General features: G+C 40.3%; 1 protein-coding gene and 1 long non-coding RNA gene across 3 annotated transcripts; one reads left to right on the top strand and one right to left on the bottom strand.

The window, feature by feature from the left end:
• Positions 1-5,223: 5,223 nt before the first annotated feature.
• On the bottom strand, positions 5,224-22,542 carry LOC131834110 (uncharacterized). Its single transcript, XR_009354753.1, has 6 exons — positions 22,403-22,542; positions 19,882-20,013; positions 15,096-15,152; positions 13,304-13,596; positions 6,853-6,961; positions 5,224-5,502 (listed from the first exon to the last, which is right to left on the bottom strand). It is a non-coding gene; the product is annotated as an uncharacterized LOC131834110 (long non-coding RNA).
• On the top strand, positions 6,054-26,486 carry KLHL31 (kelch like family member 31). Of its 2 annotated transcripts, none has more exons than XM_059178278.1 (3): positions 6,054-6,420; positions 18,960-20,164; positions 21,871-26,486. In XM_059178278.1, the coding sequence occupies exons 2-3, from the start codon at positions 18,993-18,995 to the stop codon at positions 22,601-22,603; spliced, it is 1,905 nt and encodes a 634-aa protein (XP_059034261.1). In that variant the 5' UTR covers positions 6,054-6,420; positions 18,960-18,992; the 3' UTR covers positions 22,604-26,486. The 2 variants fall into 2 exon arrangements, with proteins under 2 accessions (XP_059034261.1, XP_059034260.1); XM_059178277.1 differs by having other exon boundaries at positions 6,055-6,469.
• The last annotated feature ends 1,250 nt before the right edge of the window (positions 26,487-27,736 follow it).

Genomic DNA, 27,736 nt, shown 5'->3' with positions numbered 1-27,736 from the left:
CTCCCACCCAATTGGTAACCATCTGTTCTCCAAACTGTTAACCCAGTTAAGAGACTGGGTTTTTGTTTTTTTGTTGGGTTTTGGTTTTTGTGGGGCTATTTTTTGGTTTGTCCCTTTTTTTTTCTCCCTTTTTTTATTTTTTTATTTCTTAAATTCCACAAGTGAATGAAAGGATTTGGTATTTTGTCTTTCTCTTGACTTGTTTCACTTAGCATTATACTTACTAGATCATCCATGTTGTTTGCAAGGGGCAGGATTTCATTCTTCTTATGACTAAATAATATCCCACTGTATATGTATATACATATAAATATACACATATGATAATTATTATTTGCATATGTATATGTATATACACATTATTTATATATCATATATAATATGACATATTATTTTTATATCATATATATATTAAATATGTATACACACACACACATACCACCTCTTCTTTATCCATTTATCTATCAATGGATTCTTGGGCTGCTTTCATAATTTGGCTATTATAGATAATGCTGCAGTAAACATAAGAGTACATGTGTCCCTCTGAATTAGTGTTTTGTATTCTTTAGGTAAATAATCAGCAATGAAATTATTGGATCATATAATTACTCTATTTTTAGTTTTTGGAAGAATCTCTATGTTGATTCCACAGTGGCTGCACCAGTTTGCATTCCTACCAACAGTGTATAAGGGTTCCTTTTTCTCCATATCCTTTCCAACACCTGTTGTTCCTTGTATTGTTGGTTTTTTTTTTTTGTTTTTGTTTTTGTTTTAATTTCAGCCATTCTGACAGGGATGAGGTGACATCTCAGTGTGGTTTTGATTTGCATTTCCCTGATGATGGCTGATGTTGAGTGTCTTTTCATGTGTCTGTTGGCCATCCAGATGTCTTCTTTGAAGAAATGACTGTTCATGTCTTCTGCCCATTTTTAATGAGATTATTTGTTCTCTGGGTGTTGAGTTGTATCAGCTCTTTATATATTTTGGATACTAACCCTTTATTGGATATGTCATTTGCAAATATCTTTTCTTATTCAATAACTTGCCTTTTAGTTGTATAGTATGTTTCCTGTGCTGTGCAGAAGCTTTATATTTTGATGTATTCCCAACAGTTTATTTTTACTTTTATCTTCCTTGTCTCAGCAGACATACCTAGAAAGATGTTGTTATGGTCAATGTCAGATAAATGGCTGCCTGTGCTCCCTACTAGGATGTTTATGGTTTCAGGTCTCACATTTAGATCTTTAATCCATTGTGAGTTTATTTGTGTGTATGGTATAAGAAAGTGGTCCAGTTCCATTGTTTTTGCCATGTGGCTGTCCCATTTTCCCAACACCATTTGTTGAAGAGACTGCCTTTTTCCCATTGTATATGCTTGCCAACTTTGTTGAAGATTAATTGAGCATATAATTGTGGGTTTCTTTCTGGGCTCTATATTCTGTTCCATTGATTTATGTTCCTATTTTTGCATGGAAACCATACTGTTTTGATTACTACAGCTCTGTAGTATAACTTGAAATCTGGGATTCTGATCCTTCTAGCTTTGTTTTTCTTTTTCAAGATTGCTCCAGCTGTTTGGGTCTTTTGTGGTTCCCTACAAGTTTTTGGATTGTTTGTTCTAGTTCTGTGAAAAATGCTGTTGGTGTGCATCTGTAATTTTCAGTCAGTCAGCATGTAGCCCATTCTGTTACTACATACCACAAAATGGAAAAATCCTTTGAGACCAAAAAGGATCAATTATACTGAAAATACTCTTATAAAATTCCTTTGCATGAACAAAAACAAAATTTATTCATCACTCATTTAGCAATTTTCTAAATTAAGTAATGAATTAACCAATTATTGATCACTAGTACATTTCAAATCTTGTGTTGTTGGTTGGGACTATAGTTGTCAACAAATCAGTTACAGTCACTGCTTCATGCAGAATGAAGTGGTTAAAAGCACAGACCATGGAGCCTGACAATGTGGGTCCAAATTTTGGCTCCATCCCTTACCAGCATGTGCTCTGTGATAAGTTAAAAGTTCTTCAGTTTCCTTATCTACAAAACATGGATCCTGTCTGATAAAAATATTATGAGGACTATGTTAGTTTATAAGGAAAAGCTCATACAAGGGTACTGTTATCAGTTACCTATTGCTGCATAAATAGCAGCTTTAAAAATATACATTTATTATCTCACAGTTTCAGTAGATCAGGGATCCATGAAGAGCTTAACTAGAGACTTTCTTTTGTGAAATCAAAGTACTACACAAAGCACTGTGCAGTTTGAGAAGCAAACCTCAGAGAACAGCTTCATGTCGGCCAAGGCCACAAACACCATGTATGACAATTTAACAGACAGATTTTGACATGTTCAAAATACAATATTAGTGCACAATGGGGATCACTGGTGCTGGAAACAAGGGTGATGGGGGGCAAAGCTAGTCCTTAGTAGTTTCACCCTCCTTGATTTTAACTGAAGCACTCTCTTGAGCTTTGGCCAACATAGAGCAAATGATCTCCAAGCCAATGGCTTTGATCAGGGATAGCAGCACTGTGTTACCCACCTGCCTGTGCTTATCCAGGATGTTCACAAGAGTTGAAGTCTCATCTGAAGGCTCAGCTGAGGAAGGGCCCACTTGCAAGTTCATGCAGGGTTGGTTGGCGGGATCCCACATCTTTGGGGGATGTTGGACTGAGGGCTTCATTCCTAGATGGCTTTTCCTTTCCTGGGTATTTCAGGTGGGACACTGAGCTTCATTAAAGCCAGCAAGGAAGAAAGTCTGCTCTAAAGATGGAAGTTGGAATCTTTCGTAATCTACTCATAGAAATCATCCCTTCAACATTAAGGTATTCTATTATTTAGAAGTAAGTTGCTAAAAGTTAAGACATTATCTAATGCTCTGAATCGCAGGGAGCAGAGATCATTTAGGGATCATCCTAGAAGGGGAAATAGACAGCATCTTGGGAGCAAGTATGATGACCTTAAGGCAGGAGAGAATTATGGTATATTTGAGACACTTGGAGAGGATGGATTTTGCTAGAACATGAAGATATCATAGAGGAAATCAGGGATCAGGTGCTGAAAGGCACTATAAACCAGAGAAGGATTTGGACCTCTATTCTGAGGAAACAGAAAGCTACTGAATTTTCTGCATGGAAGTTACATGATGAAATTTGAAAATATCACTTTGGCTACATTGTGGGAAGGATGGATTAGAGAGAAGCAAGAGTGAACACAAGAAGGCCATTTTAGGGATTTCACAATGGTCTAGGTGAGAAGTAATAATAGCTGGGACCAGAATGGTAGCAGTGGGAAAGATATTACAGATATATAATAGCAGGACATGGTGAATAATGAGATGAGGAGACAGAGGTGCAGGATAGAAAAGATGAGGCAAATGATGATGCCAAGTCCACCCTTTAAGGAAATAGATGAGTAATTGCTTGTATACTACCAATGGGAATACTGTAGAAAGAGCATATTTTGAGGGAAAATATGACTTGAGTCTTGGAAATAATGATTTTTAAGGACCCTATGAGATATCTAAGGACGTGTGAGCTGATCTGCCAAATGCAGCTTTGAGAAGTGAAGAGAGTCTAAGATGGCTCTGAAGTCCTTTAACCTGCAAGAGTTGCATTGAAGATCTTCTAGAAAGAGAGAATGAGAAGAAATGACCAGAGCAACTGGGGAAAAAAAAAACCAACAGGAAAAGAGAATTTTTTAGTCAAAGTGATTGGTCAACTGTGTGAAGTAATTCTGAAAGGTCAAGCCCTGGAAAATGTCCCAAGCAATGAGGCGACCCAGGGTTATTTATGACTTCGGCACAAGCCCTTTGGTAGAAGGGCAAACAGGGAAGCTTAGTTGGACTGATTTGAGGAGAAAATGGGCAGCAACATGATAGAGGCTACAAATACAAATACATACAATACATCTGAGAGGTTTGCTTTTGAAGAAGTGGAGAGAAATATGGCCTCATCTAGAGGGGGAAATGGACTAAATTGAAAGCTTTCTTTTGTTGCACTGGTTTTAAACAGAAGAGTTTGTGTACCATTAAACAGAGGTAGAAACTGGCTAGCAGAGACAGGGCAGGGAGGTTGCTGGGTAAGAGTAGGATGAACTGATACAGCAAAGTTCCTGAAAAGGTGGTTCTATCTATAACCCAAAGTACCGGTGTGGGGGCTGGCTTTCGAAGGAGGACTCCTCTATTGTAACAAGGCAAAGAAAGAGAGCTTGTAGTCTTCTTCCTGGTGGATTTGTAGATTTGGTATTAGTACACTGAATGTGTTCTGATACAATGGCTTTTACTGCCTTTTCAACAAACCCTCTTCCTTCAGGTGTTAGGGAGCCAAAGCATTCTAAATCCTTGCTACTCCAAGTGTGGTCTTTAGATCAGCAATATCAGCAACACCTGTGAACTTATTAGAAAAACAGAATCTCAGGCTCCAGCCCAGACCTACCTTATCAAAACTGATTTTTTAAAAAAGATTTCATTTATTTATTTGACAGGCAGAGATCACAAGTAGGCAGAGAGGCAGGCGGTGGGGTGGGGAGGCAGGGTCCCCACTGAGCAGAGAGCCTGATGCGGGGCTCGATCCCAGGACCCTGGGATCATGACCTGAGCCAAAGGCAGAGGCTTTAACCCACTGAGCCACCCAGGCGCCCCTCAAAACTGATTTTTAATAAAGTTCCCAAGTAATTTTCTGCTTACTTCTTAAAGGACCTTTCCATAATCATGTAATCATTATCATAAATACTTATCTAAAGCTGATTTTTATCATACTACTAAGAAGAGAGTTGAATGCCTTGGCCCTTGACTGGAATCAAGGAGGGGGAAACATGAAGGATCACCTGGGAATGATCCTCTGTTAGCTTTATAAACCGTACAATAAAGTTCTTTGATATACTTCTGACACATTTGAAGCTGGATGGCTATGTGTGAAAACAAAGAATTTTTTTTTTTTTAAATCAAAAGAGTTTTCCCTGCTAAAAAGCTGAATGGAATTTAAGACTAAGTGGTAACTAAGATGCCAACCAGTGAGCTGAGAGGTTTGGGAAGTCTGGAAGCCAATACATATGGCATCATAGAGTCTTAGAGTTGGAATTATATTAAGGATGAGCTAAGCCAAGTGCCCAGCTGGAGTGAGAGTCCCTACATCACCTTTTACCTCCCCACTTCCACTCATAAGGAACTGGCTCCTTTTCATCATTAGGACCCATTTTAATCATTAAGAGTCAGTTGCTATCAGAGTTTTCTTTCCTTACTTTTAATATTTCCCAGGAATATCCGCCCATCGGGCCCAATTTTGGCCACAATAGGGTATAAGAATGTTCGCTAAATCCACTTGTTGCCCAACAACCCCCATACACTTGCACAGGTGTTTCATCCATCGTAAGTCCTCTCTCGGTATTTTCTTCAGATTGTCCCAACAGTCACAGCTTCCGAAGTTCTCTTTGTTCCCGCCACTCCTTCAGGGTGCAGAATAATTTTCTAGTGTGCCAACACGCAAAGCGATGCCTAACACATCATCCAACAAATGAAAAATAATTATAACATGAATTTTCCAGGACCTATTTTTCCATTATTACAGTCTAATATCACATTAACTCTTATCAGCTATTTCACATCCTTGGTGTCTATTAAAAACTTGTGGTCAGTTGTAATCCTCTGATTTTGTTTGTTTGTTTTCATATGGAGTGTTGCCGAAGTAGGTATTTCTACACCTGCCCGTGTGCTAGAGTGTGTGTTAGTCTCAGACATCCCTGGGGATCACTGGAGAGTCAAGCACTGGTCCCAGACCTCACTCTGTGCAACTATACCATGACCCTAATCGTGTTGATGCCATATCTGAGGTACCAAAGAAAGCACTTTGTCCTCCTGAACATGCGCTCCACTTCTAAAGAACAGCCTATTTATAAACTCGATCTTTTCAGAGGACCTGAGGTGACCAGGGGATTGACGTTTCTAGAAGCTAATTTTTTCTTCACCAACTTCCCTTCTTCTTACCAAGTATGTACCCTGATATCCCTGCTTCCAACCATTCAATTCCCACCAAATTAATTTTTTTCCTCACACCCAGGCTGACAGACTCTTGACTTACTTATTTTTTTGTTTAAACAGCTGAGCAGGCCAAGAAACCCAACCCCTCTCCACCAACCAGAGCCCCGCCTCTGCCCCAGGAGGCCTGGAGTTGAAGGCCAAAGAGGGAGAGGGGACTGTACTCTGGGTGGGGGAGCGTGGGCTCTGCTGCCTCATCCAGTAGGACCGCAAGGGTCACTCTAAAAATTGCTGCTGCTGGGACTCCTCAGGTGGCTGCTGGTGGCTCCCCAGTGCGGTTTCCTTTCCCTCCGTCCCTCTCTCTCCCCACAGATTGCTTCCCAAGAGGAGCCTCCTGCTGAAAACTCATCATTACACATCCCGACACCACACAAGAGGGTAAGGAGCTGGGACCACGATCTCCAATTCCTGACTTCTAGATTCTAGGGTGCGTATGGGTGGGTGGGTGGGAGCGGGTGGAGGTATCTGTGTGCTCGTGGTAGGGGGGCTGTGCCACTGACAGGCAGTCTATAGCCGGACCCCACGGCTCATGTTCTGGATCTGAAATTGGGAGCCAGAACACATTCTCTCCCAGTGTAAGGAATGCCAGAGATCAGAAGAATGTCATAGTAAGAGAAATGCGTGAGAGGGCTGCTTTTAAAAAGTAAAATGACCTGTCATTTCCATGAATAATTTTCAGTCTCTAAAGCCTAAAACATGTTCACCTTCCTTTATAGAGAAAGGGGGGACAAAGTAAAATTTGTAGGTTTTGTTCACAAAGTTTTGAATTCCGTCTTCATTTTTATCAGGAACCATGTAAACATTCAGTACCTGATAGGTTTAGATGAAATACAATCAGTTTAATTCAATCGGTAACACAAAAGTCAGAGAACTCCTTGAAGTCCCAGAAATATCCATATTGGCAACATAGAAACTCCCCCTATAAAAAGAACACAGGTTTTACTTAACCATAAAATGAGTTTTTGTTCTTAATGTGCACCTTTGGCTATCCTGACCTCAGTTTTACGTTAGAAGTGAAACGGTGAAATGGAAAACCCCCCCTTAAGTCGGACTTCACTTAAAATGGCAAGTGGCAGAAGCTGGAATGTTTCTATTCCCGGAGTCCGTGCTGATGAGCTAGAACAGATGCAGCGACTGGAATGTGACAGGACAGGGCAAAGGCACAGCTGATTCGCCCCTTTGGCAAAGACACATTCTGGGATCCCAGTTCATTCTGGCATGAGAGTGACAGTGACACTTCTACATACATGGCTTTGCAGCTTGCCCTGTGTAGAGTCTCTCCCAGGAGGCAAGGAGAGAAGGCGGCAGAAAAGAGAATGTTCTTAAATATAAAGTGGCAATTCTTTTCTATGATCAGTTGTAGAGGTTTGCATCTGAGGGCTGTGTCAAGCCAGGAGGAGCTTCTCTCTAGGGTAATGCCTCCACAGGGACTTGCCGGCTCCTCAAAGAGAGTAGAATTACATCACCATTTCTTGTCTTCACTGTCCTCAGCCCAAAGGTTCTAGGTCTATTTTGGGTCATGGGTCTTTTTCAGAACCTCAAGGAAGCTCTTGGCCCGCTCCTCAGAAAAAGACACATAAACACACATGTGTAACATGTTTCTTAATATTCTAGAAATTTCCATGGAATTCATGGACTCACTTGAAATGCAAACCAGAGCAAGGTTGCTAGATAAAATACAGAACACCCAAGACTCCATTTGAATTTCAGATAAACCACAAACCAGCTTTTTGTATAAGCATGTCCCAAAATAGCGTGAGAGATATACTTATTCTAAAATATGATACATGGTTGATCTGAAATTCAAATTTAACTGGACATCTTGTATTTTTATTGGCTAAATCTGGCAACCTAGACCCCACTGCATACCTCCTAGGTGAAGAATCCCCTGTCCCAGATGGTGTGTCTCTATCTGATACAGTTGATCGTAGGATTCTGAAAAAACATATTGAGGGGAGAAGAGATACCAGACCAGACTTTGACAGTTCTGGCAGCAAAAGCCAGCTGTTTATTCTTAACTCTGTGTAAAGTTTTAGAAGAGAAAGTTACACATATCCCCATCTAATAGATGTTGAAACCGAATTCCTAATTCATTGATGTTTTGCTATAGGTCTATTAGATGGTTAGAGCAAAAAGAACACTAAAACTCGATTTCCAGTTCTGTGACAACCAGAGAGACATGAATCTGAAAAATTACATTTCCAACCACCCCTTCCCACACACAAACACACAAAAGACTAGGAAGAGAAAGAGCTGTTTTCCTGAAATTCCAATAAAACCCAAACCAAAAGTTTTAGCACTGGATCCCTGTGTCCTGTATGCAGCCTTGGTGAATGGAATTGTAGTTAACTTTGTGCATAGTTTCTATATACTTAGATAAAAGCCAGGCATAATTCTTTAGCTAAATTAAAACATATGGAATAAATATTTGTTTTTAAACAACAAATTGGGTTGGGTTGATAATTTCATATTCAACCCAACACTTAAAAGGAAGTGCTTTGTGCTCTGATCAGAGCAACCAATTCATGCAGAATCTCCTTGAACCTCTTTCTGTTTTTGGCTTACCCAACCTATGGGAGTTTTCTGTCTTTACTACCTATAACAGAATTAAGAAATCCACAGGTTTACTTCATCCTCTGATTTATTTTAAACTCAAAAAGGCAATCCTTTTTATTTCAGTGTTTGGCGTTACAAAGAACCATTTCATGTTCTCTATATCCAAATTTTATTTGACAACCTTAGGTCTGCGTCACTCAGTCTCTCTCTTCTCATGCTGGAAAGAGTTAACTTTTTAACCTGCTACAGGTTTTAACCTACCCTGCCTTTGAGGGAGGCGATTACGGTGGTCAGGACTCACTCTGGGTTTGAGTCTTTGTTGCACTATGGGTTGCACGCTTGTGTGGCCTTGGATATGTTTTCAAAGTCTCTCTGACTCTTAATCTCTTCATTTGTAAAATGAACATAATATAACCATCTCTTCAGATTTCAGTGGTGCTTAAATTAAAAAAAATAATCATAATAAAGTCATGTAAAGTATTAAACCCAGGGCTCCACACACAGTTCTCAATTAATAAATTAATATAATTATTATTTCAATTAGAAGTGGAGGTAACAGTTTACAATTAATACATAATATGGATTCATGCTCGGTGACTTATATTTAGGAATAATTATTAATGTACTTAAATTTGGCAAATACAAAAGGTGATGAAAAATACAATGGCTCACATCACTGCCCAGCTGTTTATTGGATGTCGAATGTAGGATACTATCGTAATAGAAATGGCACGGGAGCCAAGGTCTGTGGTGGACAATGGAGGAGAGTATGGAGGTGCCTTTCTATTGCCCTTCTATCTAGTTTTGAATGGGCAGCTCTTCCAGGAACCCAAGAGACTGTTCTGGGTAATCCTGGATCCAGCAGAGAGAGGAAGGAGGCTGTGGTCTGTGACCAGAGAAAAAAAATTCTCTTGTGTGTTCTGCACAGAATGAAGGCATAGTTCGGAAGCATAGGGAGCCTTCTATAACCCTCTGCACCCTGTCCAAAGTCTTTTCTTTCACCCAAAAAGGGAAGGACAGGAAAGGATTTGCAGTGCTTCTAAAGAGCTGTTCACCCCATTACACAACCTCCCCTGCTGTAGCTGGTCCCCTTTCCAGCAACAGTCTTACTGTGGCAGGGGCTGTGGGAAAAGTGCAAGTTCTAACTGTCTCAGAGAGTGTGTATGGTTCTTCCTTTCTTTCATTCCCCCCGTTGGGAAGGCTCCCCCACCCTTGAGCTCACTGGAGCTGGGTGCGGAGGGAGAATCAAGCCTGTTGTGCTGTAAGAAAAACAGAGAAACAATCTTGAAACTCTGCTAGCCATGGGCACCTCAGCAAGGCTGTGTGCTCCTCACCATGCAGCCCAGACCACGACCCCAGTCAAAGCCCTACAACCCCCACACACCCCCACCCCCCCTATCCCCCCACCCCCACCAATGGTAGCCATGGCAACTGCCCAGGTACCAAGCCCAGAGAATCCCTGAGCAGCTGGCCACAAGGCACTCACTCCGTTTTTAAAAAAAGAAAAAGAAAAAAGCTTTAAAAAAATAACAATAACTAAAATCCTCATCCAACTCTGAATTAATATATAAAGGAATCAATGAGAATGGGGTGCTTTCAAAATTTATTACTTAATGTCTATGTTATACTCTAGATTTGCCCAGCTTCACAGGGGTGAGTGGTCCTCAGGTTTCTCTGAGGCATCTGTGGAGTCCTGATTGGAGGAAGAGGACACAGACTAAGAACACCTGGGCAGGTGGAGAGACAGCCTCACCTCCAAGGTGCACACCTAGGAAAAGGATGTAGTGGCAGCACTCCCGTAAAGAAAGATTGAATTTGCGAGCATATCTGAGAAAATATGGCCACTAGGAAGTGGAATGTAGGCTCTGATTTCGTGGTCTGTTAAATGGTCTCCTGTTTCTCTCCCTCTGCCTCCCCTAGAGCTAAAAAAGCCACTTACCTCTACAGAGTGATTTTTTTTTAATTTTTTATTTTTTATAAACATATAATATATTTTTAACCCCCGGGATTCAGGTATGTGAATAGCCAGGTTTACACACTTCACAGCACTCACCATAGTCTACAGAGTGATTTTAAGGGCTCTAAAAGCTCTCTCGTATTTTAAAAATGTATATATTAAAATATTGTTTTAAATATTACTTAATAGGAGCACCTGGCAGGCTCAGTCAGTAGAGCATGTGACTCGATCTCAGGGTTGTGGGTTCAAGCCCCACATCGAGTGTAAAAATTACTTGAAAATAAAATCTTTGAAAATGTTAATAATATTAAAATCAAATTAATTGAATCAATTGATGTTATTTAAAATAACATTTACAAAATAAAATGACATATCCATAATAAACAGTTACCCCTTGAATAGCACAGAGATTTGGGGTGCCAGCCTCCTCCATAATAAAAAATCGGAATATAACTTGACTCCCGCAAAACTGAACTAGTGCCATACACAAGTTACCGGGGAAACAAACTCTTTATGCAGAGAAGATTAAGGTCACACAGCATGTTAAGAGAATACTTGCAACACTTGAGCTCACTGCAATAGTACCAGTGAGTTCTACCACTTTCTTAGGTAGTGTAGTATGGACCACCGTTGCTTTTATGCAGCTATGACTTCATACTGTAGCTTCACATTTCTCCCAACATAAATGGTGCCATGCATGTGGTCTGCAAGCATTTGTATGCCTAAGTTTTGACAAATTCTAACTTTTTATAACAGATTTGTGTATATCTCATGGTGGTAAACAATAAAACAGGCTAGTATCTATGTATGTTTTATGTATTCATGAAAGACCAAACTTTTCCTTAATTTTTTCAATATTTCTAGACTACATGGTTCATCCTTTTTTTTTTTCTTCAAATTATTGCAAATCTCCAAAAATATACTTCTTGAAAAAAACCTGTGTAAGTGGACCCATGCAGTTCAGACTTGGGCTGTTCAAGAGTCAACTGTGTGTCCATATATATAGATATATATACCCACACATACATAAAGGAAATAAAAAGTGGCAACAGGAAATAAGAGAAGGAAGGACTGGAAGAACTACCAATTCCCCTAGGGCCTCATATTGTCTTCTCCATTCCTGGAGATTTTGTAATCCTTCTTGATCACAAAGGAATTTATTGAGTCCAAACTCTTCTCAGCATCCAACATCCTTTAATATATTGACCGAATATGCCCACCCACTGTCTCCATCCTTTATATATTGGCCTAATATATAAGTAGTCTCCTTCATGACTCAGCTATCTGAATCTATGCATACCATGCTGAGTCATGGCTCCCTGCTTCAGCATGAGGCATTTCCTCTACTTCTAATGACCTTCTCCTTCCTATACCCACTCCTCTTAAAAATTCTTGGTTTGGTACCAGGACCAGCAAGACTCCTATTAACTGCAAATCTTCCCACCCCAACACCACTTCATCAAAATGATCAGAGAACGTACTCTGTATGACTTCAGTGCTTTTAAATTTATGGAAACGTGTTTTGTGGTCCAAAATAGGGTCTGCCTTGGTGAGTGTATCATGTACACTTGAGAACAATTTGTATTCTGCATTTGTTGAGTGTAATGTTCAAGAAATATCAATTAAGTCAGGGTGATAAATAATGTTCTTCAGATAATCTATAGCTTTACTGATTTTTTTTTTTTTTTGTCTAGTAGTTCTGTCAGTGTCTGAGAGACAGTTATGAACATTTTCAAATATAATTGAGGAATTGGCTATTTCTCCCTTTAATTCAGTCACATTGTTTTCCTTCACATAATTTTGAAAGTCTGTTATTTGCACATATAAATGTATATGTGTTATACCTGTGATGATTTGACCTTCTAATCATTATGAAATTCCCTCTTCATCACTGATAATTTTTTTTTCTTGAGGTGTATTTCACCTGGATATTAACATATCCACTCCAGCCTTCTTAGGTCTACCATTTCTATGGTAAATCTTTTTATGCCCATTTATTTTTTTACCTATCTGTGTCTTTGTATTTATATTGAGTCTTTTGTACACAGCATATATTTGGGTCTTGCCTTTCTTATCCATTCTGAAATCCTGTGCCTTTTAATTACAATGTTTCACCCTTTAGCATTTAATATAATGAATAATATAATTGGATTTAGGTTGACCATTAAATTATTTGGAGGTTTTTTTTTTTTTTTTTTTTTTTTTTTTTGTCTCCTCTAATTTTTGTCCCTCTGTTACAAGTTTCTTGCCCTCTTTTGAATGCCATTAAATTTACCTATTGGGTTTTTTCAGCTATATTTTGCATTCCTTAAGTGATTGTCTTAGGGCTCTGCTATCCATTACCAGTCATCAGTTCACATGAAGCTATTAAGCACTTGAAGCGCAGCTTGTCCAAAATGAGCCGTGCTGTAAATATGAAACACACCTTGTGTTTTGAAGACTTAGGATTAAAAATATGTAAAATATCACATTAATAATTTCATTCCAATTACATGTTGAAATGATAATATTTTATAAATACTAGGTTGAATAAACTCTACCATCAAAATCAATTTCACCTGGTTCTTTTTAACATTTTCATGTTCCTACTGGAAATTTTTTAATTGCATATGTGACTCATGTTATATCTCTATTGGCAAGCACTACTCTAGGGATTACGATATACAGTTAAACTCTCACAACTATAGAAGTTAATACTTATTACTTCACATAAAATATAGAAACTTTGCAACTGTAAGATTCACTTACCATCACTCCATCCTTTATACTGTAATAATCATATGTGCTACATCCAGAAATGTTAGAATCTCCATGAGACGATGTTACCAGTTTTGCTTTGAAGAGTTATATGAATTTTAAAGAAGTTCAGAGTCTTTTATATGCATCCAGATATTTATTATTTCTCATGTTCTTCATTCCTTCATTCCCCTTTTGGGATCTCTCTTGCCCAGAATTCCCAGCTCACTTTCCAGGGGATGTGTTTGCCACAAACCCTCTGCTTCTTCAATACAGTGATACTTTCTGTTGGAGTTGTTGCTGCCCTGTAAAGTACCAATTGCAGTCTGCTCTTAGGTGAAAAGCCATCCAAAAAAACCCCCCTAAAGTCAAAATCCACAAAAGCACCCCAAAATCTGTTAAGGGTTGGGGGATTCATGCTATGCTATTTCTTTTTTCCAACTCTTGATTCCTCTTTGAAATTATCCTGTTTTTTATACTCCCTACAGACCGTGGATAGTTTCCCCTACTTCTCTCCCTACCCCCTCCAACCCATGCCCCCCCACCCTCACTCCCTAGAGCTCCTTCTTTTTTTTTTTTTTTTAAAGATTTTATTTATTTATTTGACACAGAAAGAGAGAGATCGCAAGTAGGCAGAGAGGCAGGCAGAGGGAGAAGGGGAAGCAGGCTCCCTGCTGAGCAGAGAGCCTGATGTGGGGCTCGATCCCAGGACCCTGAGATCACGACCTGAGCCGAAGGCAGAGGCTTAACCCACTGAGCCACCCAGGTGCCCCCCTAGAGCTCCTTCTTAAACTCAAGTGGTTCTTCTTCGGAGGGTGGGGTTTTCCCAACAATATTATGATATTCCTAAAGGCAGAGAGTGAGCTAGTCAGCAATCTATCAAACTTAATTTAGGATACTTGAGGATGCTCCAATTATGTGTGATATAGGGAAATAACAATGTAGCAAAGGAAGATTTGAAACTGGAAATCATATATTAGTGGCCCTGCAGTTCACCTTTGGATTCCTTTGGAATTCCCTGCTGACCCTTTGCCTCCTTGGCCTCATCATATCGCTATGTTGTCAAGGCCAGATTCTCTCTTTTCTCCAGACACCTCAGAATTACACCCTGTCCCTGGGACAAGAATGATTGAGTACAGTATACAGTTGTTAAAATAAAGAGATCCTTCTGTACAGAGTTGGTAAATGGGCAAATAAACAGCCAAATAGTTGCTGCCCTGAGCTCCCCCTGAAGCCCTTCCACCCCTCCATCCTTCCCCCAGAAGCCCCCGGGCCCCACTATTATCCAGCAACTGAAGACTTACACAGAGTCCTTCAAGGAAGCCTCTGGAACCCTGCTCCAGACCTGTGGCCTGTGAATCCATATTATTTAGTAGGTGCCATGTTTTATCAGTTTTTGAATATTTGAATACCACCCTGCACTCTAGCAAGAAAACAGGAGTTCCCCCTTCTCCACAGAGACACCTTCCAAGCCCCTTGGTGCTGCCTAAAATTGCAAATAGTTCTAAAGCTTCGATACACTGTTTTTTCCTATACATATACTTGTGATAAAGTTTATTTTATAAATTAGACACAGTAAAATATTAACAACAGTAACTAATAATGAAATAGAACAATTATAACAACATACTATATCAAAGTTATGTGAACGTGGTCTCTCTCTCTCTCTCTCAAAATATCCTATTGTTCCGTGCTCAGAACAGAACTTCTTCTTGCGGGGATGGGAGATGATAAAATGCCTGTATGATAAGAAGATAAGAGGAATGGTGTAGGCATTGTGACTTCGCATTAGGATAACACTGACCTTCTGATGATATGTCAGGAGGATCATTGCTTCCTGACCACAGCTGACCACGGGTAACTGAAACCAAGGAAAGCAAAACCACAGATAAAAAGGGGACTACTGTAATCATTTACCGATAGATAAACAGAATATTTACCATTTCAGTCTAAAATATTCACGTTACTCCTCAAGGTCAGGATTGCCTTCCAAATAAGGAGTGGTCACGAGCCCTACATCTGCATGAATAGAAACATCTCCAAAGGGGTTCTTCCAGAAAAATAGACAAGGCTTTTCCCAAAGACACATTGGTGCTTCTATTCATATGGTAGAAACTGATGCTTTAAAAAAAAAAAAAAAAAATTCTGCTGTGCTTCCCTAGTTGCTTGTTATCAATTTGTACTTGTCCTGTCTTGTCTGTCTCACATAACTTACATATCGTATGGCTCCATCCTTCCCAGAATGATGCTGCCCACACAGCAGTAGGTGTCTGATAACTGAACAAAATTTTTAAAAGTTTTAAAATTTAAAATTTGCTCCAGAAAAGTCCATCACAGGGACACTTGCCACCTAAGTCAAATGCATTTGAAGACTAAACTGATGGTGGGTTGGAAATCTGTTTCACAAGGTAAGGCTGCATCTGTCATTGCTTGCAAGAAAGAATGAGGAAGGACAAATAGGCTGTAGTTTGTAGACAAATATGAATATGAATATGACAATTTGAGCTTAATGAGGAAGACAAAGTCCCTGGCAAAGGGATAGATTTCTGTTTCCCACCCACTTGCTTTACTTCTTCCACATGGAAAGGAATAAGGACAAACACAATAGAAAGGTTATAGAATTTTTAAACATACTTTCCCATAATTAAACTGAAGGGCTTTTCAAGGGGGATCAAAGCCAGGTTTTACCCTTCAGGGTGAACTCAGCAGTGTGACTTAAGAGAGATGCATACACATACAAACACACACCCCTCAAGAAAACTATGAAACACCGAAATACCTAAATGTCCATCAGTCGAAGCATGACATAAGTTTTGTATATCTTTAGTATGGGAGACTATGAGAGAGTCAAGTATCATATGGTTTCACTTATGGAGCATAAGGGAGGACATTGGGAGATGGAGAGGAGAAGTGAGTTGGGGGAAATCGGAGGGGAAGACAAACCATGAGAGACTGGACTCTGAGAAACAAACAGGGTTTGGGGGTGGGGTGGGGGGTGGGGTAAGCCTGGTGGTATTAAGGAGGACACGTATTGCATGGAGCACTGGGTGTGGTGCATAAACATTTTGGATCACTGAAAAAAAAATTAAATAAAATTTTTAAAAAAGAATGATGTAAATTTATGTGTGTAGCAATCTGGAAGGAGACCCATTAGTTACTGCTAGGCGAACAAAGCAAACTGCCCAATAATAAAGCATAAAAATGCTTTGATGCAAGTTCTCCTAGAGGGGCTGGAAGTGACTTATATTGGCTCATGGGAGGCAGTTGTTACATTTTCATGAATTTGACAGGCTGGTTGTTAAACAGTAGACACTTTAAAATCAGCTACAATGAGTGTATTTGCACCAAAGAAATCTACACCTTACCAATAAGGGCTCTCCCCCCAGCCCCACTACCACCCCCAATCCCTTGCCTCCTTAGAGAGCTGGTTTATCAGCACACCACTGCTCAAAAATGTGCAGATACAAGTTTGTGTAAGCATAGCCAGTTATCTGAAATAATATATACCAAACCGTGAATTGTTGAATTTACACATACTGATTTTATAATCTTTTCTTTAAAGATTTTATTTATTTATTTGACACACAGAGAGAGACAGGGAGTGAGGGAACACAAGCAGGGGAATGGGAGAGGGAGAAGCAGGCTTCCCATGGAGCAGAGAGCCTGATGGGGCGCACAACCCCAGGACCCTGGGATCATGACCTGAGCTGAAGGCAAATGCTTAACAACTGAGCCACCCAGCCACCCCTGATTTTATCATCTTAAAAATGGAAAAAAAAAAAAAAAAGAATAGTCTCACAAAAAAGTGAATGCTACCACGCTATAAGTATAATCAATTGAAAAGTCCAAGTGTAACATCTTCTGATAACTATGCTCAGAATTTTGAAAAATTCTAAAACAATTTAATCAATGGTATTTTAAAGGTTCTGCATGTATTTGCTAAACTTAATATATTTCAAGTCTGTTTAATACTAAAGCTGCTTAGAGCTGCCTTAAAGGATCAGACCACTTCATACAGGTTTAAATACTGGTTCAAATATTGGGGCGCCTGGGTGGCTCAGATGGGTAAGTATCCAGCTCTTAGTTTTGGCTCAGGTCATGATCTCAGGGTCCTGAGATTGAGCTTGCGTTGGGTTCTGCACTGGGTATGGAGTCTGCCTAAGATTCTCTCTCTTCCTCCCTCTGCCCCTCCCCTAATCACTTGCACTCACTCTCTCTCTCTCTAAAAACAAACACACGAACAAAACTGGCTCAAATATTTATAACACTGATAATAGAAAATAGTTCTATTATATATAGAACCATATGTATATAGAATCCATATAAATATGTCCTTATGAGGATATATCTCTATGAGCACATTCCTACACTTAGATTTAATGTCAAAGCAAAGACTGTATCAGTCATACTCCCATCAACAATGCATGGGGAGTGCCACAGCAAAATCTGATTATTGTGAACACTAAAAAATATTTTAACTATCTGATAAGCAAAATGTGTCCACCAAAAAGTAAAAAGATCTCTGTGTTTCAGTTGACAGTTCCCTGATTATAGTTTAGTTTAAAAAAAATATGTTGATCAACTATTTGTATTTTATTTTCTGTGAACAACCTAGTTTTCTAGTCACAGCCTTTGAGAATTTTGAGTTGAATTACCTTTTCCTTATTAACTAATTGTTGGAGTTTCTTTAAACATGTTAGTTAACCATTTGTCAAGAATGTTACAAACATCTTTCACTATCAATGCTTGTCTTTTAAACATTTTATAGAAGTTGTGGGGTTTTGTTGCTGTTGCTGCTGTTGTTTGTATTCAGATGTTTCAGTCTTTTCCCTATGACTTCTGGATTTTGGGCTATGCTTAAGAGGGACTTTCCTACCCTAAAATTAAAACAAACAAAAACCTACTTGGTTCTAGTTTTTGTGTGTGTGAGTGTGATCTAGCAATTTCATCCATCTGGACGTTATTTTAGTGACTGCAGAGAGTAGAAATCAGTTGAACTAATGTATCGCTTCGAGTCCTTACCCATTGATTTTTAAGTTCCATATTTATTCTGATATGTGTGTGTATATACACACACACACACACACATTTTATATGGATTCCTGAACTTCAGTATTTTTCCGAGGAAAACTTTAGAATTTTAATCTTTAAGCCCTTCATGTGATGTTTAACTATTATTCTGTAATTGCTGTACAGCTAAATCAGAGACTATCTGGTCATTTCTGCTGAATAAAATGACTTGGCATAAGGAGAGGGTGGTGGGGTTATGGACACTGGGGAAAGTATGTGCTATGGTGAGTGCTGTGAAGTGTGTAAACCTGGCGATTCACAGACCTGTACTCCTGGGGCTAACAATACATTATATGTTTATAAAAAATTTTTTAAAATTAGTAAAATGACTTGGCAGTATAGCTACTGGGAGGTCACATTTGATAGTATAAATCTTTCTAGAATTGTCTTCAGTGCTTGATGCTGAAGTAAACTCAATAAAATGTGCATTTAGTTTAATGTAAGTCTTTAAATCCCCTTTGAAGTTTAATCTACGTCATTTAAAAACTATTATGGAAAAGAACGGTTTCTCAATGTAGCATTTCAAAGTCCAAAGAGCTGTTAAAATAAAACCATGCTTTTTTTTTTCTTTTCTTTTCTTTTTTTTTTTTTTTTTTAGCAATATCTTGCCTGTGACAGTGTGTTTGCCAACATGGCCCCCAAAAAGAAGACTGTGAAAAAGAGCAAAGGAGATATTAATGAGATGACCATAATCGTAGAAGATAGCCCTCTGAACAAACTAAACACTTTGAATGGGCTCCTAGAAGGAGGCAATGGCTTTAGCTGCCTTTCTTCTGAATTAACAGATGCTTCTTATGGCCCCAACCTCTTGGAAGGCTTAAGTAAAATGAGGCAAGAGAACTTCCTTTGCGACCTAGTCATTGGCACCAAAACAAAGTCCTTTGATGTTCACAAGTCAGTGATGGCTTCGTGCAGTGAATACTTCTACAACATTCTAAAAAAAGACCCATCTACCCAAAGGGTAGATCTCAACGATATCTCACCGCTGGGCCTGGCTACTGTCATTGCATATGCCTATACTGGAAAGCTGACACTCTCTTTGTATACTATAGGAAGCATTATCTCTGCTGCTGTCTATCTTCAGATCCATACCCTTGTAAAGATGTGCAGTGATTTTCTGATACGAGAGATGAGTGTTGAGAATTGCATGTACATTGCTAACATTGCTGAAACATACTCCCTGAAAAATGCCAAAGCAGCAGCCCAAAAATTTATCCGGGATAACTTCCTTGAATTTGCAGAATCAGATCAGTTTTTGAAACTTACATTTGAGCAAATTAATGAACTTCTCATAGATGATGACTTACAGTTGCCTTCTGAAATAGTAGCATTCCAGATTGCAATGAAATGGTTAGAATTTGACCAAAAGAGAGTGAAATATGCTGCAGATCTTCTGAGCAATATCCGCTTTGGTACCATCTCTGCACAAGACCTGGTCAATTACGTTCAGTCTGTACCAAGAATGATGCAAGACGCTGATTGTCACAAACTTCTTGTAGATGCTATGAACTACCACTTACTTCCATATCGTCAAAACACATTGCAGTCTAGGCGCACAAGAATCCGCGGGGGCTGTCGAGTCCTCGTCACTGTTGGGGGACGTCCAGGCCTTACGGAGAAGTCCCTTAGTAGAGACATCCTGTACAGAGACCCTGAAAACGGATGGAGCAAGCTTACAGAAATGCCAGCCAAGAGTTTTAATCAGTGTGTGGCTGTGATGGATGGATTTCTTTATGTGGCTGGTGGTGAAGACCAGAATGATGCTAGAAACCAAGCCAAGCATGCAGTCAGCAATTTCTGCAGGTATTTGATCCTTTATTAGGAACTGAAATGGTTCAGTATTGTGAGGAAATTGCTCTGACATAGAAGTAAATGAGTCCTGCCTGTTAGCTTAGTTCACTGGCTCAGTAAATCAATAATGCCACATTACATGTATACAAAAGTCCACATCAAGTATATGCATATATAAAATGCACTCCAGATTTCTGAATAAGCCTATGAAATGAGCTGGGAAAATGTGGTTATTCGGATCTTACATGTGAGACATCTGATACCCAGACAAGTTATACCACAAGTGAGTGGTAATTCATTTCATATTCTCTCGTTTATAGTAACATTCCCTTCACTGTACACTGTTTTTCTGAAAACAAACTGGGTACAAATTTAGTTTTTAACACTGAGTAATAAGAAAGGTCAAAATAATACAGAATTTCTTTTAAATGACTATTACTGATGACTGTCAAGATTCATAATTGGCAAATACAATGAGATCATTTAAAAATGTGGCAGGTCATTAATTCTTAATATTTTTTGAAGACTGAATTCTATAAAAACTGTCCATTTCTTTCACGCACGTAGAAATAGTAAGGGTATAATATATCCTTCAGAAAATGGAATTCGAATGCCATGTTGTCTGTGTATATTTATAATAAAAACACTTTCATATATATATGAAATGTCAGGAAGTCATGCTTATATCTTGGTATAACGATATACCTCATCATAACTGATGAGGAAGATCTAAAAATTTATAAAGCATATCATTTATTATTTTATTATTTTATGTCTGTGTGTCATTTAAATGAATCCAAACAACTGATTTTTGCCCTTTAATTTATAACTATAGTTAAGTTTTGATTTGGAGGTTAAATGGGACAAAAATGAAGGAACATCAAACTAATGCAGGGAGGTCTGGGTTTACAATGCTTTGGAACTACGTAAACAGTTTAAAACAGGTTTTCTAGGACTGCTTATTTTCCTCCTGCTGATAACTCTGTTGGGTACTCAACCATTTTTGCAGTATTGGTTTCAGTACTTGTGATATAATAACTGTAATATCAAACACTGGAAAGACAGATCTCTAAACTGAAAAATCTTACCTATGGGTAAGTGCTAGAAAATAGAGGAATATCGAAAGTTAACCCTCTGGTGATGCTTTTGGACACGACTTCCATTGATCTCATTCTAAGCAGATCGAAGACTTGGTTGAGTGACGTAGCTTTACTGTTCCAGTGGCCAGTGTCTGCCAGACCTGGAGAAGTCCAGTTAGCCAACTGCTATCTAATTAAGCAGTAAGAATGAGCCAGGGATGGCTGGTGTCTGAAGATGTGTGGAACTGACTTAAATGTGGCAGGGTTCCCTTTGTGATTGCCGCAGATACCCAGCTTCCACCTGCCTCCCCCACAAGCCCCGGTCTCATAAACACCCCTCTCCCCCCCCATGATGTGGGAGTACGGGAGAAGAGGGCCTGACCAGTGGCATCTGTGGGGACTTCTCCCAGAGGCCCGATAAAGGCAGCGGTTTTATAAACGGGAGTAAGGGAGTCGCAAACTCGTCACACTTCACTGGCTGAGAAACAAACCCCAGCCTGCGGGTGAGGAAGTGCGTTCTGTGCCTAGCGTAGCCTCCCTGCCTGAAGAGTGTCACAGTGGCCACGCCGTGGGTTGTGGCGTCACGCGGGTCCCTGGCCGCCGCCAACCTGGCTGTCACACTTGTTCTGCCATTTTCAGATACGATCCCCGCTTCAACACCTGGATCCACCTGGCCAACATGACCCAGAAGCGCACGCACTTCAGCCTGAGCGTGTTCAACGGGCTCCTGTACGCCGTGGGCGGCCGCAATCCCGAAGGCAGCCTGGCCTCGCTCGAGTGCTACGTGCCCGCCACCAATCAGTGGCAGCCCAAGACGCCCCTGGAGGTGGCGCGCTGCTGCCACGCCAGCGCGGTCGCCGACGGCCGCGTGCTGGTGACCGGCGGCTACATCGGCAGCGCGTACTCGCGCTCCGTGTGCGCGTACGACCCCACCGGCGACTCGTGGCAGGAGCTGCCGGGCCTCAGCACGCCGCGAGGCTGGCACTGCGCGGTCACGCTGGCCGACCGGGTGTACGTGATGGGGGGCAGCCAGCTGGGGCCGCGCGGGGAGCGCGTGGACGTGCTAACCGTGGAGTGCTACAGCCCGGCCAGCGGCCAGTGGAGCTACGCGGCGCCGCTGCTGGTGGGCGTGAGCACGGCGGGCGCCTCGGCGCTGCACGGCCGCGCCTACCTGCTGGGGGGCTGGAACGAGGGCGAGAAGAAGTACAAGAAGTGCATCCAGTGCTTCAGCCCGGAGCTCAACGAGTGGACGGAGGACGACGAGCTGCCCGAGGCCACCGTGGGCGTGTCCTGCTGCACCCTCTCGATGCCCAACAGCGTGACCCGGGAGTCCCGAGCCAGCTCGGTGTCCTCGGTGCCAGTCAGTATCTGAACCCAGGTAGCTGCGGGGACGCAGGAAGGGCAAACAGGAAAATACGTAACATTTACTACAATGATTGTATCTTACGCCGTATCGAGGCGTCTGTCTTGGTAGTTTTGAATTCCTGGTAGGGCGGGCGTAATCTACCTCTTTTAAAAAAAAAAAAAAAAAAAAAAAAAAAAGGCAAAATACAGGGCTCTGGCCAACAAAGAAAAGAAACCATTTATTTCAGCGGCCACTGGGTGGCAGACGGAATTCGTCGTAGGCACTCTTCCCGCCGGGGCACGGCCCCTTCGTGGATAGCGGTTACACCCACATTTGAGATTTTTCCTCTACCCTTTAGTACACATGAAGCTTATGTGAGTAAGCAATTTCGGGTACGAAAGTTGATCTTCTCTCGTCTTTTTCTTTAGGAAATTAAAAGTGTTCAGTTACCGCTTTTATTTTAAAATGGAAGGCCATCTAAATCCATAAAGGTTAAATTCTACGTTTAAATACAGTTTCTTTTTCCATACGCGACTGAGTAAAGAATATTGAAAGGCGTCCCATGATAACGTTCTAAAACTTAAAACAAGGTTTGACTGGAGAGTAACAGGGACTCCTCCCTGGACTGTCACACTGATCCCTTTGGTTTATCCCTTAATTCTCCTCTAATTCTGTGCCTCAGTCCCCAGGGTATTTGCTATTGAAAAATACTTGCTTTCAAAGAAGCTACTTGTCATTTAGTTTATGGTGTAAATTTTGTAAATTTCAGTCATTTTGTTGTTTCTCCTGGAAGTATTGGCACTTTAACCTTTGTCCCCTATTAAAGGAATTGCCAGTATCATGGCAGTCTTACTTTGACCCTAAAAAGATGCAACCTTGACCCTAATATAAGCCCCAAGAAGAACACCAGATAAAACTATGGCCGTAAGGACTATTAACTTAAAGCTTATATAGCCCGTAGATTATACGACTGATAGCAATAATTTGATTTCCCTCATTTTTTATATGGATGAGAATGAAGGGAACATTTGGAATTCTTGGGTTTGGCAGTAACAGGATGAATGGCTTCTCCTGTTGGTAAATGTCACCATTTCCCATTTCATAGCAATTCTTCTGATTTCCTAATTAAAACTCTAACACATTCATTTCACATGGACATAATAATGCCCTTCTGTTCTATATATTTTAACTTCATCTGCTCCAAATTAGCTTTGCAAATTAAAATGTATCCACTGGATATCATTTCTCTTACATATTTGCCAAGTTTTAGAGCAAGGGAATGATTGTAGTAAATGATATATATTTTCCTTTCTTACAATTAATCACTCTACTCTGGTGGCTTATTTGTTTTGGAGATGTGGCCTATCAATTATGGGTTATGTGCAATTGGTTTTTGAAAAATAAAACTATTTAAATGGTTAACCATGAGATGTATGGAAATCTAACTGGGTTTTCATTAGTCCCATTTCTCCTACCCTATGTAGCTAGGTTGTTGCTAGAGTTACAATATTTATATTTAAAATATTTTATTTGAACTGTGAAAAGTGGTTCATATAGTACACTTTGTGGAACAATTTTATATCATCGCCCCTTATGAAAAGTTCAGTCTATGTGTATTTAACAGTAACACTTGGTAAAGCGTACAACACTGTAAACTAAGAACAAGGCATTATTAATGTAAAAACACTGGGCTGTCTCCTCACCCCACACAGAACATTCGGAGCTTCTCCAAGTAGGGAGTAGGTCTAAAGGCACCTGCTCCCTTGACTCATTCTCCAGCCACACTGGAGAATAAAGCTGTACAAGAAACAAGTTTATGGAACAAGTTAAACCACTGAGCCCCTTAAGCTATCAGCATACTAACTATAGATAATTTTTGTCCTTGCAGGATCTTTGATAAAATAAACTTCATTTTTAATAAATTAGTTTGGCCACAACTAACAAAACCTATGTGAGGGTGGCTATGACATCTTTTAGTTTGGTATAAATATAATATATTCTTGTACACTTGAGCAGCCTATAGTATCTTATAAATTTTGAAAGGAAGAAAGGTGATTTATTGTGGATCACAGGTCACAAGTGGGGCAAATAGGCATAATTCCTGATGTACAATAGTAGATGTGTCTCCCATTGAGATTCTAGAGGTTTTGTGAAGTGGAGGACCTAACGCTTGGAATGAAATAGGAATCAATCAGTTGTAACATTTTATCTTGGAAGAATGAGGAGAGATTGAAACGAGAGGGTTCTTCAGCCTTCAGAGCTTGGTAAGAGGTTGTCCACAGACTTGGCAGTGGCTTTCTAGACATGAGAGTGAAGACATGTTAGCGCCGGATAAATCATTTAAAATGACCATGTAACATATTTTCCATATTGTTTATCTGAAGATTCTGAAAACACACCCGTCGAGGCTTACCAGGTACCCGGATGCGTCGCTGTTCTATCTTATGCCTCAACAGTTAGGTCAATAAATAAAGACGGTATGAATTTAGAATCCTGGGATTTCTGGCATGGCAAATTGATAAGGAGGGTGGAACATTAGGGTGGGAGAAATGGGTGGGGTCCTATCCTGGAACATCTCTCACGGACAACTGAAAGACATGGAGGTCTAGAGAATCAAAATAACGTGTGTCCTGGTTCGTGTGCTGGAGCCATTGCTCCTAGAAATGTGACGGTTTGTCCATGTTTCCCAGCTGGAAAACGATGTCATTTCTAATGTGTTTTGAGCTTACATTTAGTTACACTTCCAGCCTCAGGATCCAACTCCGGACCTCCTTTTATTTTTCTGAAAGAAAAGGACATCTAATTTTTGTAATGTGTATTTTGTAATCGCCAAGTCCTGCGATTAAATAAAAGCATCAACTCAATCCATCAGAGCAGGAGCAAGTTCCCCAGCTGCTGAAGGGATAAGCTGTCTTTTTCTGAATGGGCCAGATTCCTGATGTGCTAGTCTCGAGGAAGCAAGACTTTAATGTAGTCTGTCCGCTTTGAGTTAGACTCTTGGTGCTTCGCTCTTGTCCCTGGTGCACTAGTTGCTTTAAGTGACTTTGAATGAGTTTCATGTTTACTTCTTCTGGTGTAAGACTGGTTAAGTATAGAAAGTCGGTGATGGTGCAGATTAATATAATTCAAATCAGTGATTCGACGATAGTGGGGTTTTAGGAACGAAGAGGTGTAACTGGGGAAAGAAGGAAGTGAAAATGTACTAAATGGTTCCTATTTAAGCCAGAGCAGCAATTATAGTAAATATATTTTACAAACATGCATGTAACTAGAGGCTTCCCTGGAAATACGTGAGTGTTAAAAGGCCAATTTTTTGCTGGTTATCTTGGCCAAATATCTTCAGAAATTGATCCAAGATACTAGACAAATTGGAATCACTTCATTTTTTCCCCCGAGTTACAAAGAAACATGTCTATGTAATCTTCTTTAAAGGACTCTTCTGCATTCTCTTTTGAACGAATGTTCTCTGAATGAGCTCCGTCCTCATCCGAGCCACTGATGAATACGATTTCTAGCACAAGATAGCATTACAAGGAATTATTTTTCAGTATGTCTCTTCATACCAGTAAAAACTACAGCATAATTACCTCAACACTCCTCTGTGGTAATTATAAGAACTAAAGATTCTAAAATATTAAAGATTTACCCTCCAGCACATTCAGAGGGTAAAGACCACCTAAATTTCCCTCCCAGAGAATTTGGGATAAAAATACTTGTCTTGGACACTCCTTTAAAAAACAAACAAACAAAAAACCTTTGTATTTATTCAGCAAATCCTGGCGAAACAAAACAAATTCTTTCTTTAAAACATTCTGGTATTATATAAGGAACAACAAACTAAAATGTATGTGTATCTGTATCCTTACCACTATCAATAAAGCTGTATTCAGTGAGAACTTAGTCAATATCAGATGTGGGTGGTTTTGAAGTGTCCTTTGTGTGATGGTTGGGGTGTTTGGTTTTCTCCTCCAGTTAGTTTTCATGATGATTCACCTCAGCAAAACACAACAACAACAAAAGAGATGACAAATAATTGAAGGGTTGTTCCAACAGCTTGCAGACTAGTAAAAGAAAAATGTATAAAACGTCAGTAGTGACTTGCTTGTGGCTCAGACAAAAGCCTACGTTTGGTCTCTCTCAGCCCTGACCATTTAGAAATCACAGATAAAGTGTGGTGGTTTCTAGCCTTATTCCCGCCCTGACCACAGCTGCCCGGTCACGGACTCGGGTTCGTCATCATTGCGATGAAGCTACATTTTCGGAAATGAAATCGTGCTGGTGTCCCGGCAAACTCTCACCGCCTTACTCTTCCACCTCGCCTTCCAGATGAGCAAAGGAAGCTCATAAGATGCTCAATCTTCGATCTGATCTAGCAGTTAAAGAGTAACACTCAGTTGAGGTGGTCCTTTCCAGAAAATTCAAAATGGCAGCAATTACTTTTTCTTAAACTTCTCCAAGCTCTGTTATCATGAAAAGAGACTAGAAAGCCCCCACACAGAAACAAGCTGGTGCCACATTCCCAGTTTTGAGCATACCTGCAGGAGCCCCAGAGTTTCCTTGAGTTCTCTTTGAACTCCCACATCTAGAACTCCAAGCTTCCCCACGGGTCTGCACTCCCTCCCACGTTCACATACTAGTCTGTCTGTCCAGTTCACAGCACGTGTGAAATTATTTAATGACACGAAGGACATCTAAGGTACTCTAGGATGTAGCAAAGGAATAACCATTTTGCACCTACTGTGTTTGGCAAATTTGATAGAAAGACCAGAGACAAAAAGATATCCAAACCCACCTCTATGCTTTTTCCTCATCTGGGTGATAAAAAATTGCATTAGGAAGTCCACTTCAGGAAAGGGGACAGGCCTGGATGGAGAGAGGAAATCCAACCCATGCTCCCTAGAAATACTCTGCTCAGCCCCTCTTTTTTTTTTTTTTTTTGTTAAGATTTTATCTATTTTATTTGACAGAGAGAGAGATCACAAGTAGGCAGAGAGGCAGACAGAGACAGAGGGGGAAGCAGGCTCCCCGCTGAGCAGAGAGCCCGATACGGGGCTTGATCCCAGGACCCTGAGATCACGACCCGAGCCGAAGGCAGCGGCTTAATCCACTGAGCCACCCAGGCGCCCCTCAGCCCCTCTTGTTTTCCTTTCCAGCCACATT

Source organism: Mustela lutreola, chromosome 6, assembly GCF_030435805.1.
Source record: "Mustela lutreola isolate mMusLut2 chromosome 6, mMusLut2.pri, whole genome shotgun sequence".
In the NCBI taxonomy this organism is placed as follows: domain Eukaryota; kingdom Metazoa; phylum Chordata; class Mammalia; order Carnivora; family Mustelidae; genus Mustela; species Mustela lutreola.
This window is presented reverse-complemented; position numbering and strand designations above follow the sequence as displayed.

Bases quoted from the DNA above. Each gene is read 5' to 3' on its own strand.
- KLHL31 (XM_059178278.1), top strand. From the start codon at position 18,993: ATGGCCCCCAAAAAGAAGACTGTGAAAAAGAGCAAAGGAGATATTAAT. The intron at 20,165-21,870 runs GTATTTGATCCT...TGCCATTTTCAG, and splicing joins GCAGTCAGCAATTTCTGCAG to ATACGATCCCCGCTTCAACA.